Source organism: Morone saxatilis, unplaced genomic scaffold (assembly GCF_004916995.1).
Source record: "Morone saxatilis isolate NCDOM2014 unplaced genomic scaffold, NCSU_SB_2.0 Contig11, whole genome shotgun sequence".
Lineage (NCBI taxonomy): Eukaryota > Metazoa > Chordata > Actinopteri > Moronidae > Morone > Morone saxatilis.
Window position 1 is genome coordinate 25,477,496 of NW_023339663.1, and position 20,728 is coordinate 25,498,223.

The 20,728-nt window shown below is 39.0% G+C and overlaps 1 protein-coding gene across 1 annotated transcript in view; it reads right to left on the reverse strand.

The window, feature by feature from the left end:
- Positions 1–232: 232 nt before the first annotated feature.
- The window catches only part of LOC118321217 (myocyte-specific enhancer factor 2A-like), a 41,182-nt gene continuing 20,686 nt past the window's right edge, over positions 233–20,728 (reverse strand). The window contains exons 4-11 of the mRNA XM_035652448.1: positions 19,059–19,262; positions 9,907–10,041; positions 9,192–9,402; positions 8,803–8,856; positions 6,527–6,687; positions 2,994–3,120; positions 2,556–2,658; positions 233–1,598 (exon numbers count right to left, since the gene is read on the reverse strand). Of these exons, the coding sequence (XP_035508341.1) occupies positions 1,274–1,598; positions 2,556–2,658; positions 2,994–3,120; positions 6,527–6,687; positions 8,803–8,856; positions 9,192–9,402; positions 9,907–10,041; positions 19,059–19,262 (1,320 nt within the window). The 3' untranslated portion in view covers positions 233–1,273. The remainder of the gene's footprint in view (positions 1,599–2,555; positions 2,659–2,993; positions 3,121–6,526; positions 6,688–8,802; positions 8,857–9,191; positions 9,403–9,906; positions 10,042–19,058; positions 19,263–20,728) is intronic.

Sequence of the window (20,728 nt, forward strand, 5' to 3'; positions counted from 1 at the left end):
TTGTACCTTTCCGTAATAATGTAACAATATATTCCGGGATGCAGTTAAATCCAGATACAAATATGTGAAGATGCAAACTGGTGAGATGAAAAATGAATTTTGATACTCTTTTGAAACAGCAGAGGGCGCTATCTACTTATGACTTTTGTTCTTTGTCCTACTTAACTTGTGCCAGTAGCTGCATCAAGGTGCAAAGACATCACTTCAAGTTAACAAAGAAAAAAAGAATGCATTGTTTGCACAGTTTATACCCTACCTCAGAAACAGAAAATTATCCTTGTAGAAATAAAGAAATCCTTTTTGGTCACAATTTCTCTTCAATCTCATCTAGTTAAAAAAAAATCACTAGAAAATCATATTGTGAACCCAGTATTGTGAACCGTGTGGATTGGGAGTTAAGTGTATCTTACATCCCTACCTTTCAGTATATTCTTGGAGACCTGGTTTCAGGATTAATCTAACAGACGCTTGATTAGAAATGGAAGGAGAAAGCCTGGCAACTGTGGCGATCATCCACAAAACTATTTGTACTACTTTTGTAAAGTCTGGTGGAGGTGTCTTATTTCACCCAGGCGGATACAACAGACAGATTAATATATAGTTACACCAAAAAGTGATATATTAAAGATGGTATATACAAAACAAAACGACACATTTCGGTAGTACATACAGAACAAGTGTCCATGGCTTTCAGTTTCAAATCTGAATGAAATATTGTCTTATTCTGTGCAAAATATAAAAACACACACAAACAACATAAAAACAGCATACTGCTTTGGCTGATATAAATAAGTGTCTTTTTAAAGAGCAGTAACAGGGGTGATGCGGAGGGAGTATTGCTTTCATGTTTGATTCATTCAATGTTTCGAACCCTGAGAATATCGGAAATGAATTGGGTGACACCCAGTGGGAGACATTTTCTCTTCTCCTGTGAACTGTACTGCATCCCACTGAATAAGAGAGGGATAGATTGTACTGCAATTGGACCCACATTATCAGTCTGTGATGCTTAAAAGATTTATATTTTAAAAAGGACGGCCTGTTGTGTTTTGCCACTGAAGATTTTCTGAAAGTTAATGAAATGATTCTGACAGATCTGGATTTTCTTCAGACTAATTTAGCTAAATCCTTCTTAAAATCTGAGAAAACAACAAACAAACAAACAGAGATAGCTTAATAAAAAATAACACATCAATAAAATCCACATTTCATTTTCATAACAGTGTCCTTCCTGTGTTTGCCCTGGTGTCGTGTCGTCACGTGACTGAAGGGTTTATGTCACCCAGCTGTCCATTCGCATTCGCTTGACCGACGGACTCTCTGTCCGACTCACGGGGAGTGAGTGGAAGTCCTGGCGCTGCTGCTCCTCCCGGTCACTGCCACCCTCGTGGGAGCTGCAGGAGGAGCTGATGCTGTCTGCAGGAGACCTCCCCATCTCTGCTCTGTTGGATGAAGAGGTGGAGGAGTGATGATGAGGAGGGGGATGACCCTGGGTCATGTACCCTGATTGGCTGAGGTGGTCGCGGGGCGGGGAGATCGGCTCGGCTTTGATGTTGATATTGTGATTGGTGCTGATGGAGAGACTCGAGGTCCCCGACCTACAGACAGAGGGACAGAGGAGGAGGAGGTTTTGAGGCCGAGACTGTGGAGTGAAGGTGCCACCTAGTGGTGAAACTAACAAGTCTGTAGACAGAAAGGACAACTGCTGAAGAGCTGCTAAACTGTTTTCATTGTTCTGAGTACAATGACAAAAAAGATCTATGTAGTACTGTACGTAAGTACTAATTTGAGATACTTAACTTTATGCTTACACTATAATTAAGAATCAAATATACTACTAGTAGAACTTTTTTCCCACATCGTTTATTTGACAACAGGAGTTATGAGTAAAATTAAGATTTTACATATAAAACATAAGATGGCCAAAAAACAATATATGATGTATTTGAATAGATTTAACAACCCACGAGTGCAAAAATGAGTTAAAATTAGCTCCACTTGACAATACATTGTTACTTACACATGAATGCATTACCAAATATCATCTAATAATATAATTTGTAATATTAAAACACTCAAAGGAAGCACTGTTTTGCATTTAGTGCATTTACTTTAGATAGTATATTTTTCCAGTAATACATACTTTTACTTTAAACATTCAGAATTCAGGACTTGAAAGTGGCGCTATGTACCTTTTGGAAGGAGAGATAATGCTTCTTCTTACCAATGAAAAGGTGAGCTCATAATTAAAATGCACCCTTGCTCAATACAATAGTAGTCCACCACACCCTGTCCTATGTCAGGCTTAAGTCTTAAGACATAAGCCTCGTGCTTCAATACCAATTCACATCAAAAAGTATACTCTTAAATGACCAATGTGTAGGATTTAGTGTTATCTAGCAATGAACTTGCAGATTGCAACCAACTCGCCTCACCCTCCCGTTCCAAGCATGTAATCAAAAACACAGTGGCCGCAAAACTTTGTTAACAAACTGTGAAACAGTAAATCCTGCTATCAGTCATGAAGAGAGAAAGGTTAACTGTCAGGTACTTACCCCAGTGAGCCCAGCTGGTGTTGCTGCCATGCCGCCATGGAGCCCAAAGAGGGGCCTGCAGGGGAGCTGAAACCTGACAGCTCTGCACTGTTCAGGGAGTAATCTGACAAAGAGAGAGACAACATTGCACACAAAAAGCATTAGACTCAAGTCTGTATTGTCGTTCCTTGATACAATTTCAGTATCAGAGTAAAAGGCTAAAGTGAAACTTTGCTCACATTCCCACAATGAGTAGCTTAACCATCTGAAACAGTTTCACTTTCACCAATGTTCGTTGGAGAGTTTCACTTGATGCACATAGGCTCTTCTACCACTTCTACCATTAAATAAAGAGAATGGCAACATTTCAGTGTCTTTTTAGCTGTGTTGTGGCCTCTCTGGGTTTTCAGGGGCTCCACTAACAACAATACAGTACAAATACTAAAAATAATCAGGTACCATTGTTGTAGGCCGAGCTGATGCCGGAGTAGACCAGACTCTGGTGAGACAGACTGGGTGTGGTGATGGAGACCACTGGGGTGGACAGAGGCTGGCTGGACTGACTGCTGCTCAGCCTCTGGTTACTCTGAAAATAAATAAAAACAGATACAAAGTCACTAAGTTTATTTATCATCTCTCTTGCTGCTCTTGTTGCTTTTCTGTGCTAAACTTGCAAATATACCGAACAGTGGATTACATGCAGCTGAGCATTGCTTGTGATAACCCATTTCAACCACATGATGTCAGTATAAATTGATTTTCCGATGGTGTCTCTCTTCAGTGAGTGAAAACTGATTGCCTTTTAGGGGGGAAAAAAGTTCACAATGACTTTTTGGTATGTCCACTTTGTATTAACCTGCCACATCTACTTACTACTTACTACCTACTATTTTCTACGTTCCCCAGAATGCCTCCAACTTTCAGAGAGTACTTGCTGGGGTTCAGCATCCTGCAAGGCTGTTGTTGGATGCGGGTGTTCTGCATTGCTAAAATTCAGCATGCCAATGTCTTTTTTAATCTTAATTAATCTCTGAATCTTAATCTGTAAATCCATTTTTAAGATACAGACCTGATAGTCATTACTTAATATTTGAAAACAGAGGCCCTAGTTTGTAAAACAGCTCTTGGAATGAAAATATTTTTTTATTCTCTAAATTACTTGGTTCAATTTTGAACTATTTTGCCACATTAACATCTCAACTGGTAGCAGTCTTGTTAAGGAATCATAATCAGGCCCACAGCTACAACATCAGTGCTAATTTAATTGATTGGGTGTTTTTGTATTAATCAACAAACCACTAAATACTAGTGGGCAATTCATTATTAATCAGACACTGACTCAAATTAAGCTAGAAAACCAAGTTGGTTTGGCATACTTTAAGCCTGGCTGGTGAAGCTGCTTGTAATCAAAACTAGTGGCTCTTAAACTTGACACATTTCTAACAGTAATTAGAAGTTTTGTGTTGTTCCTCTCTGGGTGTTGACATTCCAGCTTGATAATGTCAGCAATGACATCACCCTGAGTGAGGTAATTCACTGCTGAACGCACACGCACACATATACACACACACACACACACACACACACACACAGACGGTAGGTTAGCCAACCGATATATGCCTGCAAGTAACATGTCATCAAAGCTCAGCCAGTGTAAGGGACCATTGCATTATGTTTCCTTCCTCTTTCCCTGTGTGATCTGTGTTATCCCTGTCACTATGCATGACAAATGGTGTAACTATAGAGTTCCAGTTAGAGCCAGCATGGTAGTGATGATGAAAGGCAGACCTGCTCAGTTCTTTATGGATACTGCTTTAAAGACATTCAATGAGCACATTTTAAAGAGTTGTTCTTGCCTGTTTGTGCAAGTCACACACAGTGCACAACGCATGCTGTGCACTGTGCACACACATACACAGAGGAGGAAGTGAAAGGCAGTTTCAGAATGATCAAACGGAGGAGCTGCTGTCTGACCACAACTCAACATCTTTTACTGCAGTCAACAAATACTACATGTCGTCATCTGAGCAGCTACTATCCTCTTCTGTTGGTTTAAACACTGTGGAAACATTAACACGCTGTTGTTTATGGTATTGTTGCATGTTTCAATTGCACGTCAGTGTCAACCCATAAAAGCTGGTATTTAACACTCTAAGACCACTGAAAAAGACAATGCTAACTGACATATTCATCCAGTGATCAACTCAGGAAGAACAAAATTATGAGAAATTATGATGATTAACAAATCAAATTTTGACTAATTTCTGCAGAGGCAGTGTTGCCTGCCACATCATTTATATTTTGGCCACCTGAAATTTGGTCAGACAGTATTTTATTAATACTAATGACTGCCCCAAAATGAGTCTAATCAGTCTAAAGTGCTTTCAATTTGTGATCCATTTCTAACTCATTGTCTGTAAATGATCAAAATAATTGTACATTTTTAACATATTACACTGTAACTCCTGTATCTCCTGAAAGGCGGGACTTTCACATTTATGTTCATAAAAAGGAGAACTAAGAAATGCTGTGCTTTTTCTGATGGATCCCACAGCCAGCGGAATAATGGAGCCGCCTGGTCACCATAAAAAAGAAAAACAAGTCTCACTTTCCATTGTTTGCTAATCGTTACATCATGTTTGAGCATATTGTGGGAGGGAAGGGCAGCAGTACGGAGTAAAGAGCAAATCAATAAGTTCAATAACCCAGCACACAGTACAATCTGAAGGAAGAAAGACGGACTCAAGAAGCTCTGAAGACTCCTACTACACTCTACAGAGCAGGGACTACGCAGTCTTTGAGATTTCATCAGTCTAATCACCGTAAATTCTTGTATTGTGCATTTTCTGAGGCCTTACTTTTGCCACAATTTGAGATGTGAGTATAATTTAACAATGTATTACTTTAAAATTTGAGTTCTAGTGTTATTATTTCTGAATCTGAGTCTGAATCTAAGTTTTCACAGAGAATCTGCACATCCTTTCTAACAAAGTGGATGAGTTGTAGCCTGAATATTTGTAGGCCTGTTGCCTTCCAAATCTAATTTTGTGGTAAATTAAAAAACTTTGACTTTAAACCCATCCTTTTACCTTATAAGGTCCTTAAGGATAGAGTAATTCAATCTGGCAACAGGGGGCGTGGGGGCGGGGGCGGGGGTGTGCGGGTGTCTTTCGGTATGAACAAGCAGTGGTGTTACCTTGTGTGTAAAGGTAAAGTACACACACTTTACTGATTCTTGTGGTCTTTCTGCAAACGCTGGTGCAAGATACAGAGATATACAGATAAAAGATAACACACAAGACATCCTACCAGTGGAGGAGTTTAGTCCTAGTCTAGACTTCTTTGACAGCTAGAGCTTTGATGTTTTGATGAGCAGGTCCCTGAATTATTTTGGTCTTGTCTTATAACCCACAGACATATGACATATATATTGTTTGTTAGTGGTGGTAAGTGCTATAACAGGTAGCAACACACCAATAAAATAAGACTGTAAGCTGGTGTTTAGAATGCAGCCAAAATATTTTGAAAATAAGGCACAGTATGAAACAAATAATGTAAGCAAAACCGTTGTTCACAATGAAAAAACACAGGTGACTCCACTGAAAGCCACTACAAGCACCACATACTCATTCCTTGAAGTCAATTCTTTTTCAAATAAGGCAAGCAATTCTTTACCAATTTTCAGTCGAGAACAGAGAGATCTTCGTCTCGTTAAAAGAACGATGATTTCATTTGCAAACTCACCAACCATCTGGTCTAGATTGGGTCAAACAAATTGTTCTGAAAAGTTGCTGTCCAACTCTGTGGTAATCCCTCAGGCTTAAAAAAAAAACCTCACGTACAGTTCTGGTTCCTAATAAACCTCAGACCCAGGTACTAAAAAGCCTTAAGACCTGCGTGCACAAGCAGCAGATAAGTGCAAAACTTTGAAAAGCAAAGTATCTGTCAGCTTGTTTTCTCACACACACACACACACACACACACACACTTACCAGTGTTTGCATCATTCCTTTGGACTGAGGGATGACCACCCGGAGGTCTGTCTTGCGGCTGGTAGGGACCAGGCTGTTCCCAGGAGGTGGAAGAGGAGGAGATTTGGGTGGTATAATTTTCCCCAAGCTGCTTCCACCAGGTGAGCCCACAAAACCGTTCACTGAAAAACAGAAATGCAGACACACATGGACATTTAAGAAGTGATGGTGAGGCATTCCCAGTTTTCCCTTAAGAATGGACTGACAGGTTGACTTTATTAGTATTTGACACAGACCAGCAGCCCTGTATGTGTAATTCAAATAAACATTTTGCCAGGGACATTTTCAGAGCCCCTCATAGTCTTCTCTTTTAGTAGAAAGCACAATGCACCTGGATGTAAAAATATTTGAAGATTTAGAAAAACAGAGGGGAGGTTATGAGGTTAGAATAGAGAAAGTACGGATATATATTATACAAGAGATAATAATGAATAATTGATATTTTCTTGCTCTTGACATTACATAATGGCAGTGTTCATAGGAGACATGCTGTTCTGAGAGGGAGAGCACAAAGATGACAGGAAGGATAGTCTGCAAGGAGGACAGTTTGTAGCGAGGCCCCAACAGTAAAGACAAGTACAGCTGAACATAAACCAGTAAAGAATTACACTGATGTGCATGTAGACAGATGACTCGATTAGCATTTAAGCTAAAACCACTCAAATGGTCCAATGTAAAGTGGTCACTCACAGAACTTCCTATAGTAGATATACTCAAGTCTTTGGTTGAAACATGATACATTTACTGAGCTGACAAACAGTGGTTTCCAACTTGGGGATTGTGGCCTCCACAAGGGGTCACAAAATAAATGTGAGGGGTCATGGGACAGGAAGCAGAAAACATATAAGAACATAGAATTGTGTTCGTTTTTTTAAAATCCCTCTCATTTTTCCCTTTTTCCTCGTGAATTATTTGATAATCTTTCACCTCTTCTGGCTTCTTAAAAAAAAAAAAAAAGGGAGAATAATCACTCTTCTTTGGACTCGTCACAAACAGAAGATATATGCAATTAGGCGGGGACAAGGGATGAGAAGCCATTGCTTTGGTTTAAGGGGTTACTAGCAAAAAAGGTTGGGTAGCACTGCTCTAGATGTTTGAGATGCTAAACAACAAACAACTATTGTTATGGTCATACACCTTTACTTGTTTTTGCCTTTAATGGACAGGACAGCTCAAGATAGACAGGGAAACATTTAATCTGCTGTTTTGTAAGATCATGTAGGTCTGCATGACTGCAAGTAATAAAAAATAAGAAACATGCTGAACACAAGAGTTACAGAACTTTTTCAACAACTCATTCTAGAAACCTTAAAACATAATAATGAGCAAGCATGACTCTCCTCCTTGCATTTGTTTAGAAGGAGATACAGTAGGTGTGGTTGACTGTGAATTCCACTTTATTGTACTAAAGTTCATTTGTCACAAAAGTGTCTGTTGTGTCAGACATTTTCTCTGTCACTCTGAGCAGGCGGAGATTGGAGAACACTGGTGTATTATACAAAGTAGGTGATGAATAGTGCAACCTGGATTCTGTGCTGCTAATTCAACACTGTACACATGGGTTGCACTCTATGACATATATGACATGAACATTGTAGTGAATTTTGTAGTCATCTTTTTTATGTAATTCCACCTATTTCTACATTTCCTCAAACGTCACTTTAATCACTCCAACTACATTAGTTTTACACATTTTCTATAAAAAAGATTGTTATTAACATTTTATTAGCCGTAAATGCTGCTGCAGTTGGAGTTGACGTAGAGGCTTTTAAATGTCCTGTCATGATTTTTTCTCTGATGATCTCAGACAAACTGAATGTCCTTAAAGCTCAAAGCACTACTACAATAAAATAGTAGAATATGAAACATAATAATTTAATATGATGAGTATTAACTGTCAGGCATGCTACTGGGTTATAAGAAGCAGATTTCCCAACAGCAACTGGCCTGATGTGTTGGACAGTGAACCTAACGGCAGAGAGAGACTGAGAAAGGGAAGAAATAGAGAGAGGTTATAGCAAGTAAGCCCCCATCAAGAAGAATGCTGGTTGTAAGAGGACAGATTTCCCTTGCATTATTTATACTTGTTTAGTCTTATTATATTAGACTTTTGTATGAGGACAGCTGGTAGAAAAAATATTTTTCTTGTCCACAATAAGTTGAATTACATATTTATGTACTTGTGGTCATGGTGTGGCTCAAGGGTAAAGTGCATTTGACTCCTGACAGATACATACCAACTGGTCCAGACCCATTTTGCAGAGTCAGATCAGAACTGCCGTGCAGACCACCTAAAGATAAACACACACAAAACACACACTAATTGTTATTTGATTTATTTTTCCACCAGTCTGTGTTCTGTGACATGTATCCAATGTAACTGGTTTTGATGGTTGTCAGAATTAGTTTGCTGGTCTTTGTTTTTTTCCTAATTATTTTTTTTTTTTTGGTACAGTTGCTGGTCATTTTAAGTTCCATCTAGACAAAAGATGAACCTCTAAATTTACATGCACAAAGAATTGTGTTTCCTACGGCTGATCATCAGCTCAGTATGCACACAATGAGTTTAGTTACCACATTATCTGCCTTCCCCTCTGGATTATCAAGCACACCCACATACACGCACCTGTGTTCCCAGCGCTGGAAGGTCTTTGTGGAGAGTTCATGTTTCTGTGGAGGTGTGTGTGAGGCGAGGAGAGGATCCCACTGTCAGCCAGAGCTGCTGTGGCTGCAGCTAGAGCTTGGGAGGTCGCTCCTCCTCCCCCTCCTGCACTGGAGCCGTATGACATGCTGCCTGGTGCTACATGCATGAAGTTCTGCTGTGGGAGGCCTGTGGGCTGCAGAGGTGACAGATAGAGACAAGTAAACATGAGCTTGATTAATAACAGAATACAATACTTGTAATCAGCCACTGTTTGGGGTTTTTTTACATTACATTCTATGTTTTTGTGCTTGTCTGACCAGGTACTTCACCAAAGAGGTCAAGTATATGGTCGCCAACTGAGTGACTGACATAAATGTGACATTTTGCTCCCAATGTTGTGCTGTAGAAGTGAAAAGAAAAGGAAGAAGTATCCCAATCCAAACCAATAGGATTTCAGAGCCGGTGGGGAAGATGCCAAAAAAAAAAGTAGACATACTGGCAGGAAGTTTGTTTGTTCAAGTACCTGCTGAGGAAATGTGGGTGGGAAAAGCCAATGGGTTACAGTCTCTTCACAGACTTCAGACAAGGCTTTAAACTGCCTCAGCAGAGGTGCTCAGTGGCATATGTGGTGCATTTGTATCTATGTGAAGAATAATGTAGCTGATGAAAACTGATAATAAACTACAGTGCAACTTACAATTTTATGACTCTTCATCATGTTGTCAAACTCTTCATTAATCTTCTTGTATTTCTCCTCAGTATTGGGGGTGAGGACGTAGGAGGCATCAGTATCGGGGCTGTCGCAGCCTCTGTGCTCCTTCTTGTTCAGGGCCTGTGGGTGAAAGAAACACATGGGGAAGGCATTAGGTTTAGAAAGACTGATTAATAAGCATTGGTAAAAAAAAATAAATAGACATAGCAGCAACATCAACAGATCGTTGGCACAGCTTACAGAGTTGAGGCCTTTGGTTGACATTTATACTAAAGCCACACTGTGGTGAGAGGAGAGAGAACTTCATAAATCCCAATAAACCAGTTTGTTAAAAATGATTTACATTTACATCTATTTGATTATTTTTATGAATTCTTTCTCTCAATGTCTAAAATACAGTCCAATTTACAAAGCACACACAGCTTTAAGTGTTCATATCAGATTGTGAAGGAATACAGATAAAATCCAAATAAAACAAGCACTTCACAAATGTAAAAAGAGTCAAGCTGAGATTTAGCAGTTTTAAACATATTAACAATTCATGATTACTATATAATAACATTTGTCCATGTCACATGCTGAGGTATTGCAGAACACAGGATGTGTATGGTTCTGGTTGCTCCATATCTAATATATGGTTAAAGAGCAGGAAGGACAACCAATCTCTGACATGACAAGAATCCAGATCTGATTCTCAAGAGGTTCACAGTATCCAGATACATCCCTATAACACTGAGGCCGGTGAGTTCCTTACTATAATTCTCAGTAAAGTAAAAGGAAACACATTTATATAATAAATAATTTATAAAATACCTCTATGGCGTTAATCTCTTTGCAAAAACATCAAAACATTTTGTTGTTGTTTTGGTCATTACACATTATTTATCTTTTGTTTAGAAAATGTTTTTAAATATTTCTCAAGCAGGATGTTTTAACAGCTTTTCCATCCGACTGACTGTCTTGTTTTTGAACTTGTACCAATTGTTGGTTTAATTCACATGTTTGTCAGGCTTTTAAGTATCTTAATGTCTCTCTGGAGAGTTCATTAACATTCATAGAGCAAAAGCATGCAACAGGGAGTTGCTAATCTAGAAAAAGGACATATCCTCGTGACTTTGGTGATCCCCTGACTTTCATGTGGCCCCACCAGCAGGTCACATTTTTCACCTATCCAGTGAAATATTGGCACAAAAATCAGTGTGCCACCATGAGGTTGTCGCTTATATTTTTTGAGTGAATTGTCTCAGCAACTATTGAATGGACTGCCATGTAATTTGGTTCGTAAATTCATGTCTCTCTCACAATGAATTTCAACAACTTTAGTGATCTCCTGGCTCTTCATCTAGTACCATAATCAGGCCAAAATTTGGTTTATGACCAAATACTAACTGCGTAACTAATGCCATTCCAATGTTAGCATCCTCACTTTAGCATTTAGCCTAAGTATGGTCTCAGCATGACTGTAGAATCACAAAGTCTAACAGTACTGCCTAGACTTTTGTCTATTGTTACATCGTTTTGTGCCAGTTATGAGTGAATTATCTACATTCGTGGGGTCTCATTTTCTTTTTAACTGACTATCTTTTGTCTATGTAAATAAATATTGCCACTTCAATTCACTACTACTTGAGGCTTTAGCTTTTTACTCACCATCAAAACAACTAACATCTATCAAGGATTGTTAAACATCTCATACACAGTTTTGGCTACACACTAGTGGAAAAACATCCATCTATAAAATGTAAGGCTTATTTACACAGTATGCAATGAAAAATGAATCTGGGAGTTACTGATCTGAGGCCTGTACAATTGGCGTCTACTTTGAGAAATGTATTCATGTTTTGTATAAACAGTAGCTGAACCGACGCCTTCATGCTTTATCTAAATATCATCTGCTTATACAGAAGAGCATACATTATTCTACTCGAGACATGCTGCTCCACATCGCAAACTTACTCATCTATATTCACACCAGCTTTTTAAACACAATAGTCTGGAGTAAGCAGATATTTTTTATGGCAAGCCTGAAACAACTTTGGGTTTGGTTGGGTGTTTATAGTGCTGTAGGGTGTACAGACAGAGAAATAAAAGGCAAAAAGTTGGCAAATACATCCGTGAACACTACAGAGTTATAGCCTTCAAATGAGGTTCATGAGCACAAATTCTTCTGTCAATAGAGGATCATATTACTGTCAGCAGTACAGCTTAGACAAATATCCACAGAGCTGCAGGAAGGCAGTCCTGGTAAAGAAAATCCTGCTTTGATTAAGGAAGAACCTGATCTTAAAATCAACTCAGGTAAGAATTACATTTAGGTTAGGCTTACAGTTAAGGCTGGGTTTAGGCATGAATTTGTGATGGCAATGTTAAGGACTACCAAAAGCATTATGTCAGCAAGGGTCCCATATAGAGGTATGTATGTTTCATCAATCATAAAGTACAATTATAATTATAGTGTTTTTGTTACAGATAAAAAATGTATACATTGGAAATAGGATGTGGAACTAAAGCTTGTGATGTTAATATAGTCAGAAATCTCACTCTGTTAAGGATTCCAGATTTAGGTGGAACCTCAGCCCACAATGGTGATAAAAATTATCATAGCAATGAAGAGTTATATACCAAAATGAGCAAGCCTACAGTGCTGCTTATACTCTTTACTTTCAGCTCGTTACTTCCTAGCATAACACTTGTACACCCTTGCATCAATATCCTGCTTACAGTTTAATACATTTCTAATTCCTGTTGTAACATACCGGGATGATAAACGTTTCTTTAACATATCCACCATTTGATAACTCAGACTGCTGTTCTACCAATGACTATTACATGCTCATAACAATGGGATTTTTTCTTCTTTTTCTGACATATATTGTACACTGTGTTTGTAAATTACAGCATGATACGTAAACTGGTAAGTTTAGATAAGTTAGTGAAGAGCATTAAATGGAGTGAGTTAGAGTGAGCTTCTGACTGGCAGTTTGAAAACCCTAATCTGGAAATGTAAAAAAAGCAACATTTAAACCTGCATAAACTTATTTTTTTGGCTACTTGGGGGCAGTGAAAACAAGATATAAACACAACACTAACATATAATCACCTTTTAATCTGATATGATGAACTTAGCAAACAGTTGCCTATTTAGACATCCATCGAATAAGCAATGCAGCATTAGTATTTTTTTGTAACCGTGTTTCTGGCCACCTGATGAATGTTAGTCCAGTATTCACTCTCGTAGCTCTGTTCTGATCTCCAGCAACTCCTGAGGGAAATATCTGGCTCTTTAGCTGTTAAATGCTCACCTTAAGCCCTGTGTCTGTCTGTTATTTGGTGCTGGGCAAATAGTGTTTTCTGGAAACAGCTGCCTGCACACATAGTTATGTGATCCATTGTTAATGTAAAAAATATGTATTACTGGAGTCCAAGTCCAAAAAGTGTAATGCACATTATATATCTGATGGTACATTTCAAATATTTAAATAAAATGAAATTGAATTTCCACAACAAATTCCCATTGTTAATAATAATGAAGTCAAGCAAGGAATTGGCATTGTTCAGGTGGTTTAGAAGGATTACTTTAGGTAATCTGTTTAGAACATAGAACAGATGAATTGATGGATGTTAATTTGCAGCACCTGGACTTTGGTAGAGGAGTCACTGTAAAAAATCAAATCATACCGACATCATGCAAGCCTGGATGATGACATCACTTCTCTGGTATCCATCATCTCATCTCTGCTCCTCATTACATTACACGTCATAGCGTGGAAAGGACGGACTGACAGACCAACACACTAGCCAGCAGTCTGTCCACCACATGTCTTCAGCATTTCCAGACACTGCTAGATCATAAGAGTATTAAACACACACACTCACAAGTCTATTTTCACCACATGCCTGAAACTACATTTTAACAACTGGTGACCATTTAAGAAGTCACACACTCAATTATGGGATGGTACATTATGTGAGTTCGTTATTTGTTATGATTATACAAAATGACAGGTGGCAAAGGAATCATCCATGTGTGATTTAAATTCTGTAAATTACAAATAATATTGCCCTGACACATATTCCGACACACATGGTAGAGGAAAAGGGACTCCTATATTGTGTGTGAAGAGGATGATCCAAAACACACACTTTTACACATTCCTGCAAAACCCCTCAAAAAACCATAGCTCTATCATCAGCAATGAGATTTTTTTTTACTATGCATTCTTTTCAGCCATCAATCACCAGTGGCAGGTCAGGAGAGACACAAGAGTTTGGTGTTCCAATATACAAAAGAAGTTGTACTGTTTAGCATTCACTACTTATTCCTTATAATGGTCCAGAAAGAGCAAAGTCCCTGCTCCTGCTACTTTAAAGCACTGCATCAGTTTAATATGTCAATGGTTTTATCACAACAAGCTTACGGCAGGGAAGTACTGTGATAAACAACCTGTATTGAGATGTCACATAAATGTTTGCTCAAAGTCACTGGAATGAGTCTGCAAATGTGAAGGTATGTGTAACCCCTGCAAGTCCATTGTAACTGTTACAGTAAGTTGACACAACTGTTTGACATTCAACGTATAATGACTCAGACATCATTATTAATGGTGTGAGGAGAAATTAGCCAAATTACGACAGATGGAAAGTGTTTATTTACTCAGCATCAGGAGTTTGTTACTCTTCAATCATTCTCTGATTCAGGTGTAAACTCTTCATGACCTCACTGACAGCTGTTACCAAACGTGTGATCTCTTCAGTTTCTTTAAATGTTTCACACATTCTCCGGTAGCTTCGCAGTTTATCTTTAAATATGTGGTAGTTACAATTCTGAACTTGAGTTCTAAAATAAGTTGTTCTCTTGGACTGAGAATGGACAGTGGAAAGTACAGAGTGGACAGAGTGGACAGAGGGCACAGAGGGACACAGAGGGACACAGAGGGACACAGAGAGACACAGAGGGACACAGAGGGACACAGAGAGACACAGAGAGACACAGAGGGACACAGAGGGACACAGAGGCACACAGAGGCACACAGAGGGACACAGAGGGACACAGAGGGACACAGAGCGACACAGAGTAGACCCAGGAGAGTGCCCCCAGTGGGATTTGGTCCAAGACCCAGCAGGCTATATGTGGCTCCACAGATGCTAGTTTAAACCACTACATCATGTCTGGGCACTGACGACTATCTTAAAGTGTCTGTTAGAGGATCTGAGAGTGTGTGTGTCTCCTTATCATCTCAAATGTCAAAGTCGGCTTTAGAGGATCTCCAAAGGCATGTGGCTCATTGCCACCATGAGGCACAAGCTGCAACATTAAGCATCTTAACATGTGAGGGTGATGTCTTGTTGCTGTTGGGGCTGCATCAAAGATAAAATAAGCCACCCCCCTTCCCCTGGAGTGATTCTTTTCCAGTTGGGTGACTGCCCTATAGGCTAAGAATAGGGCAGGCACGGGAGCATTTGAGATGTGATTCGACACATCTCTGGCAGATAAGCACAGCTCACACACTTTCAAAGGCCAGTCCACACAGTTTCAGAAACAGATTGTTTTTTTATGAAGCATCCTATCATACTTGACCTGAACTAAACCGAATCAGCCGCTCTGCTGCCTGCCACAATGTCAGTTTTCAGGGTACTTTAGTTTTCACTTTCTGTTATGGTTCTCATTCATCTCTGGGTTCTGCAGGCTGGAATTACTACATCATATACCTTGGACGGCTGCTCTGTTGTTGTTGAAACTCAACTCTGCTGCACACAAACCTGTCTCATTATCATGACAAAGGTCATCTGTCAGTGAGATTAGCTGACCAGCTAGGATTATGTAGTTGTTTTAGTTGGCGGACCATCATCATTTAAAAATAAAAAGTTTTTCTTAGGTTCATCTCCCCTTCATATGAAATTAGATATCTAAAGTGTATATCAAAAGACTTATCGTTTAAAGTCGAAATAAAATTAAAATTTAGCATTTCTAAGAAATCCGTATCGATAAATGTTACGGAGTGCTGCGGTTAAAGGATTACTCGTTGCCGTACGTTTTAATAGTCTGGTTATCTGCCATTACCATAACTGGACCCATAAAAGAAAGACAGCTGAAGCTAGTTAAACTTTTACTTACTCTTACTCTCATTTGTATCATGTGGGACAAACAGAACCACAAAGTAAAGTAATATGAACGAAAAGTCGGGTGGGCAAGTTAAGCTAACTAGCGTTTTATTATGTTATCATCTGATTAATATGAATCTAAATGCATGATTTTTTTGAAAAAAAAGTTGCTTAAGGGTACTTAAAAGTTGGCAAATCTATTGAGAAAGTTGCTAAGTTGGAAACACTGAGGTTGTTACCACTCTCACGTCAGTACAGTGATTATATAAAGCTACAGCCAACAGCCTGTTAACCTAGCTCGGCCCAAATTAAGACTGGAAACAGGGGGACACAGCTAGCCTGCCACTGTCCAAAAGGTAACACAATCTGCCTTCCAGCACCTCTAAAACTCATTAACACGTTTCATCTAGTTAGTTGTTGTAGTTGTACAGGGGGGTTGTGTGCTGGACTGTTTGTTGGCTGGTACCATACAGACATCAGAGTGGTGTAAATATTATCATCTCTTTCTCAACAAGAAAGCAAATAAATAATTTATCCAAATGTCGACTTATTCCTTTACAACCCTAATGGTGGATAACTCTTTGTGTGGTTGATGAAAAGGGAAAAAATTGTATTAACATTTTCAAACTCTACCGTAGGATATTTCTATGGTCAGTGCACCGTGATAGCTTAGCGGCTCAGACAACACGTCTGCTAGCATTGTTGGCTCTCAGATGTCAGTCAACAAAGGCTATGGGAGCGGTCCATCAACTGTTTCCACAAATATGCCCAAAAAAGAATTGATCCTGCTAGAGAAAATGAAAAAACAGCAATAGCTCGAATGCCATAACATGCACGAGGAGAATTCAAATTTCAATTCAACTTAAAAAGATACTTAAACTATCAAACAAGGTATAGAGATACAGTGCTAATACTCATGTGCAGACGGCCTGTGTGTGACAAAGAAATGCGTGAGCTGTTTGTGTCTGTGCCAGAGAATTTATCATCACTCAACATGTTCCATCAAAAAACAACAATGAACCCAATGAAGCCTTCTGGCAGTTCCTCCCAACATGGGAAGTCTGTTGTAGCCCATAGTGTCATACTTTACACATAGTCAAATTTAATGTTTTAATGTTGCAAATGGACTGACCAATATGTAAAACAGCAACCTCTTGCTTTCCAGGCTTTGTTTTAACTAGCTTGTCTGTTTGTGCGACATCTGTGGGAAAAAACAAACAAATGAGGGCTTAAAGCAGGCAAATGATGCCTGGCTAATGGCTCAAGGAGCCGACACAGGTGTCTGTTTGTGGTTTACAGCAGGAGAATAGACACGATTATGCTATTTCATTCAGCATTCAACAGTTGCGGTCTTTGAAGAGGATTTACTGTTTCACATGCATGCTCATGTACATCTTTAAGCCTGTATTGGCTTTAGATAGCAGTGTTTTAAATGTAAACTGAGGGCTATGATGTTGGATGTTAAAATACAAACAAACTTAGATTTTAAGCATATTGTGCTGTGTTCTTTGTACTGTAATGTAACATGTTTTTATTCATATGGTAGTTTTTTTTAGTTTTTTTTTTAAGAATCGCAATATATCACAATATATTGAATCATAACCCCTGTATTGTGGTCTGTATTATATCGGCAGATACAAAGCCCTAATTGGCTCAAGGTTTCTTTTCCTTTTCAGTTCTATAACAGTCCATTTCCCCTTGAGAAACAATGTTTGATTTACTTGGGTAGGTTAAGTCTGTAATTTTGGTAAGATAAATGACACTGAGTGAAGACAGAAAGCAGCTAGTAAACATGCCTGGACTCTCCTGAAAAAAACTTGAATCCTCATTTAAACCTTTAAAGGGAGACTAAGAATTTTTAAAAGAAATAGTAAAATAGTTTAAGAAGTTTAGCTTCTTTTTCAGTTGACAGTTTTTATTTGGTACAGCACTGCTGCATGTGTGTGTGTGTTTGTGTGTGTGTGTGTGTGTGGGAGCAGTAACTTCAGGCTCTCAGCAAGGCAAACCCACATTAGAAGCTTACATAAACAGCCAGAACGTGAGTCACGATGACCATTCATTTTTAATGGCAGCAGCCGTGAGTACGTGCTGTGAAGAGACAGGACAGTGCTGCTCAGGGACCATGATGCAACAGCACCAGCGTCAGCACCCTGATGACGCTGCAGGACCCCACAAAACGGGGAAACAGCTGGATCTTCTCTTATCACTAAAAACCTCAGTGTCTCCAGTAGGCCAAGCCAGCCATTACGCAAAATAGTTTTTCTCTATCTCCTTTCCCTTCCTTCAATTCGTGACATAAAAATCTCAGTTACTTATTTGTTAAGTACATTTTTTGTGAGCACTGCAAAATCTGTGTCACTTTACTTCCTAAATTAACAAAACAAGATACACTGAAAGTCTGATTATTTCCCCATTACAGTCACTGCTTCACCTACTCAACACACAAGCCTAGTCATTAAAATGAACAAACCATCAAGTCTCAGTTGCTACACATTTACCTTTTCTCACTTTTTATCATTTTTGTACCAAATCTTTTGTCTCATTTTGGGTAAGTTGACCAATTCATCCTAGTTTATTACCTTTCACAGTCTACTATTTCCTCTTTTCTTTTTTTCTCTGTATGTAGTCTCTATTAACTGTCCATGGAAAAAATGAAAAATGTCTAGGGTTTCATATCAATTCCCCAGGCATGAATGCACTCCTCTATCAAACCATCAAATGAAAAAAAAAAAACACATCAAATATTATCTCTTCTCTATCATTTTGCAAATGCAAAATAGACTGTTAGATGTGATCCATATTTGCATTTTGGAATTTAGCTGGCACTCACAACACTATGTACTATGTGCACCAGCATACTAGGTTTCAATAGATCACCCACCAAAAGTAAAGAGGAAAAAGAAAGTTCACATTCCCTACAAACAACAGACTGTACATAAACAAGACTGTACTGGGTACCATATTTTGTCAGTGCAAAGCTCTCCAATGATATAAGATGGAGAGAACCATTTGAGCTAAACTGCACTGCCACTCACCTCTACAATGTCAGAGTTGGTTCTGCTCTCATGGGGTTCATTGTACTCGGTGTATTTCAGTAGGACTTTGTCCATGTCGGTGCTGGCATACTGGAACAGCTTGTTGGAGCTGTTGAAGATGATGAGGGCGATTTCACAGTCACAAAGAACGCTCAACTCATAGGCCTTCTTCATCAAACCAAACTTCCTCTTCATGAAAGTCACCTAGAAGGACAGATGGATCAATTTAGCTTTCTTCAAATCTCTGCTCCAGTCACCTGACATCAAGGGATCGTTCAGAAGCACATTCTGGACATACAAACAAGCAGTTTACAAGCAGGGAGGACAAAATGGATGCAATTGGCAGTGCAAAACTGTATAACAATTGATTACATTTTCAAATTATTTTGAAAGCATCTGCATATTTTTCCCATTTTTTTCTTTTCATTTTCTATTACCTAAAACATTATTTCTACAATTGAGATGTCATGGTAAAAGGTATATAATAATAATAATAGAGCTAATTTGATATGTGTAGGAGAGGTGTAAGCCAAAGTAGTTTATACAAAGTTCTCTCCAATGCAAAAAAATCAATATTTGCTATAAACAGGAGTCTTTCAGCAGAAAACACAACTTTAAAATGTTTAAAGGGACATACAATTGCATGAAAAGGAGTGGTGTCATGATCCAAAATCCAAATAGCCATCCAACTGCAGCCTTTGATCTGAGGGATATGGTGTGCAATGTGTGGTGCAACAACAGTCTTAGTATTTGCATTTACATTGATGTTGTATTTTAGGCATTTAGTTGCTCTTACCCAGATCAACTGATAATGAGCCACTGAACAAAGCGGTACTGACACAAAATCAACTGATACCAAAATACACAGCGAGTCACTGACAGAACCTTGTAAGAGATAACAAAAGTGACTCAAAATGTGTCTATGTCACACATGGAGGAGAGGAGAAGGGGGGAGGTTCTCATGCAAGATCTGACACTTAATTCCCAAAAGAGGGTGGTTGGGTTCAGCCTTGAACGTAATCATATTCCTTAAAAGTCCTTTTACTGTCAGCAAACCCTCCTTGGATATGCATGACAAAATTATTCCAAGTGTAATCTGTAATCTAAAATGATAATAATCATTCTTTAAACCTCCATGTTCCCCTAAATCTTAAATTGCACCTTAATATAAGGCTAAATGTTTGGAGTGTACCTAAAAGCTCACACTAAACCCACACACAACCCACAGGTCACACATCCATCATACTCTCTCATCCCTTTTTTGCTGTGCATTCCACTCCCTGCAGTGAGTCAGTGTGTGCATCTTCCTTCTATCGCGGCTTCTGGGATCCTGACTCATGTCATCACATACCTACAAGCTGCCTTTGACTCACACCTTGTCGCAAGATTTCCAGCAATGCTGAGTATCAGGTGTACTGGTCCATGTCTGACTGCTTCATGTTCTCACATTTCCACACATTCACCACTCTGCAGCTCAAACACAGTCCTGTACTGCTGCTGCTGAGCTACTTTACTGGAGTGGTTAGGTAGTACCTTAGATTCTTGCTCAAAGGCACTGTATCAGAGGTTGCTGATAAAGGGAATATCCAATATTACCAACATGCAATCTAAATGGACGACAACTGCCCCTGAAAACCATCTTTCTCTATTCCCCCCCGCGCCTCCTGTAA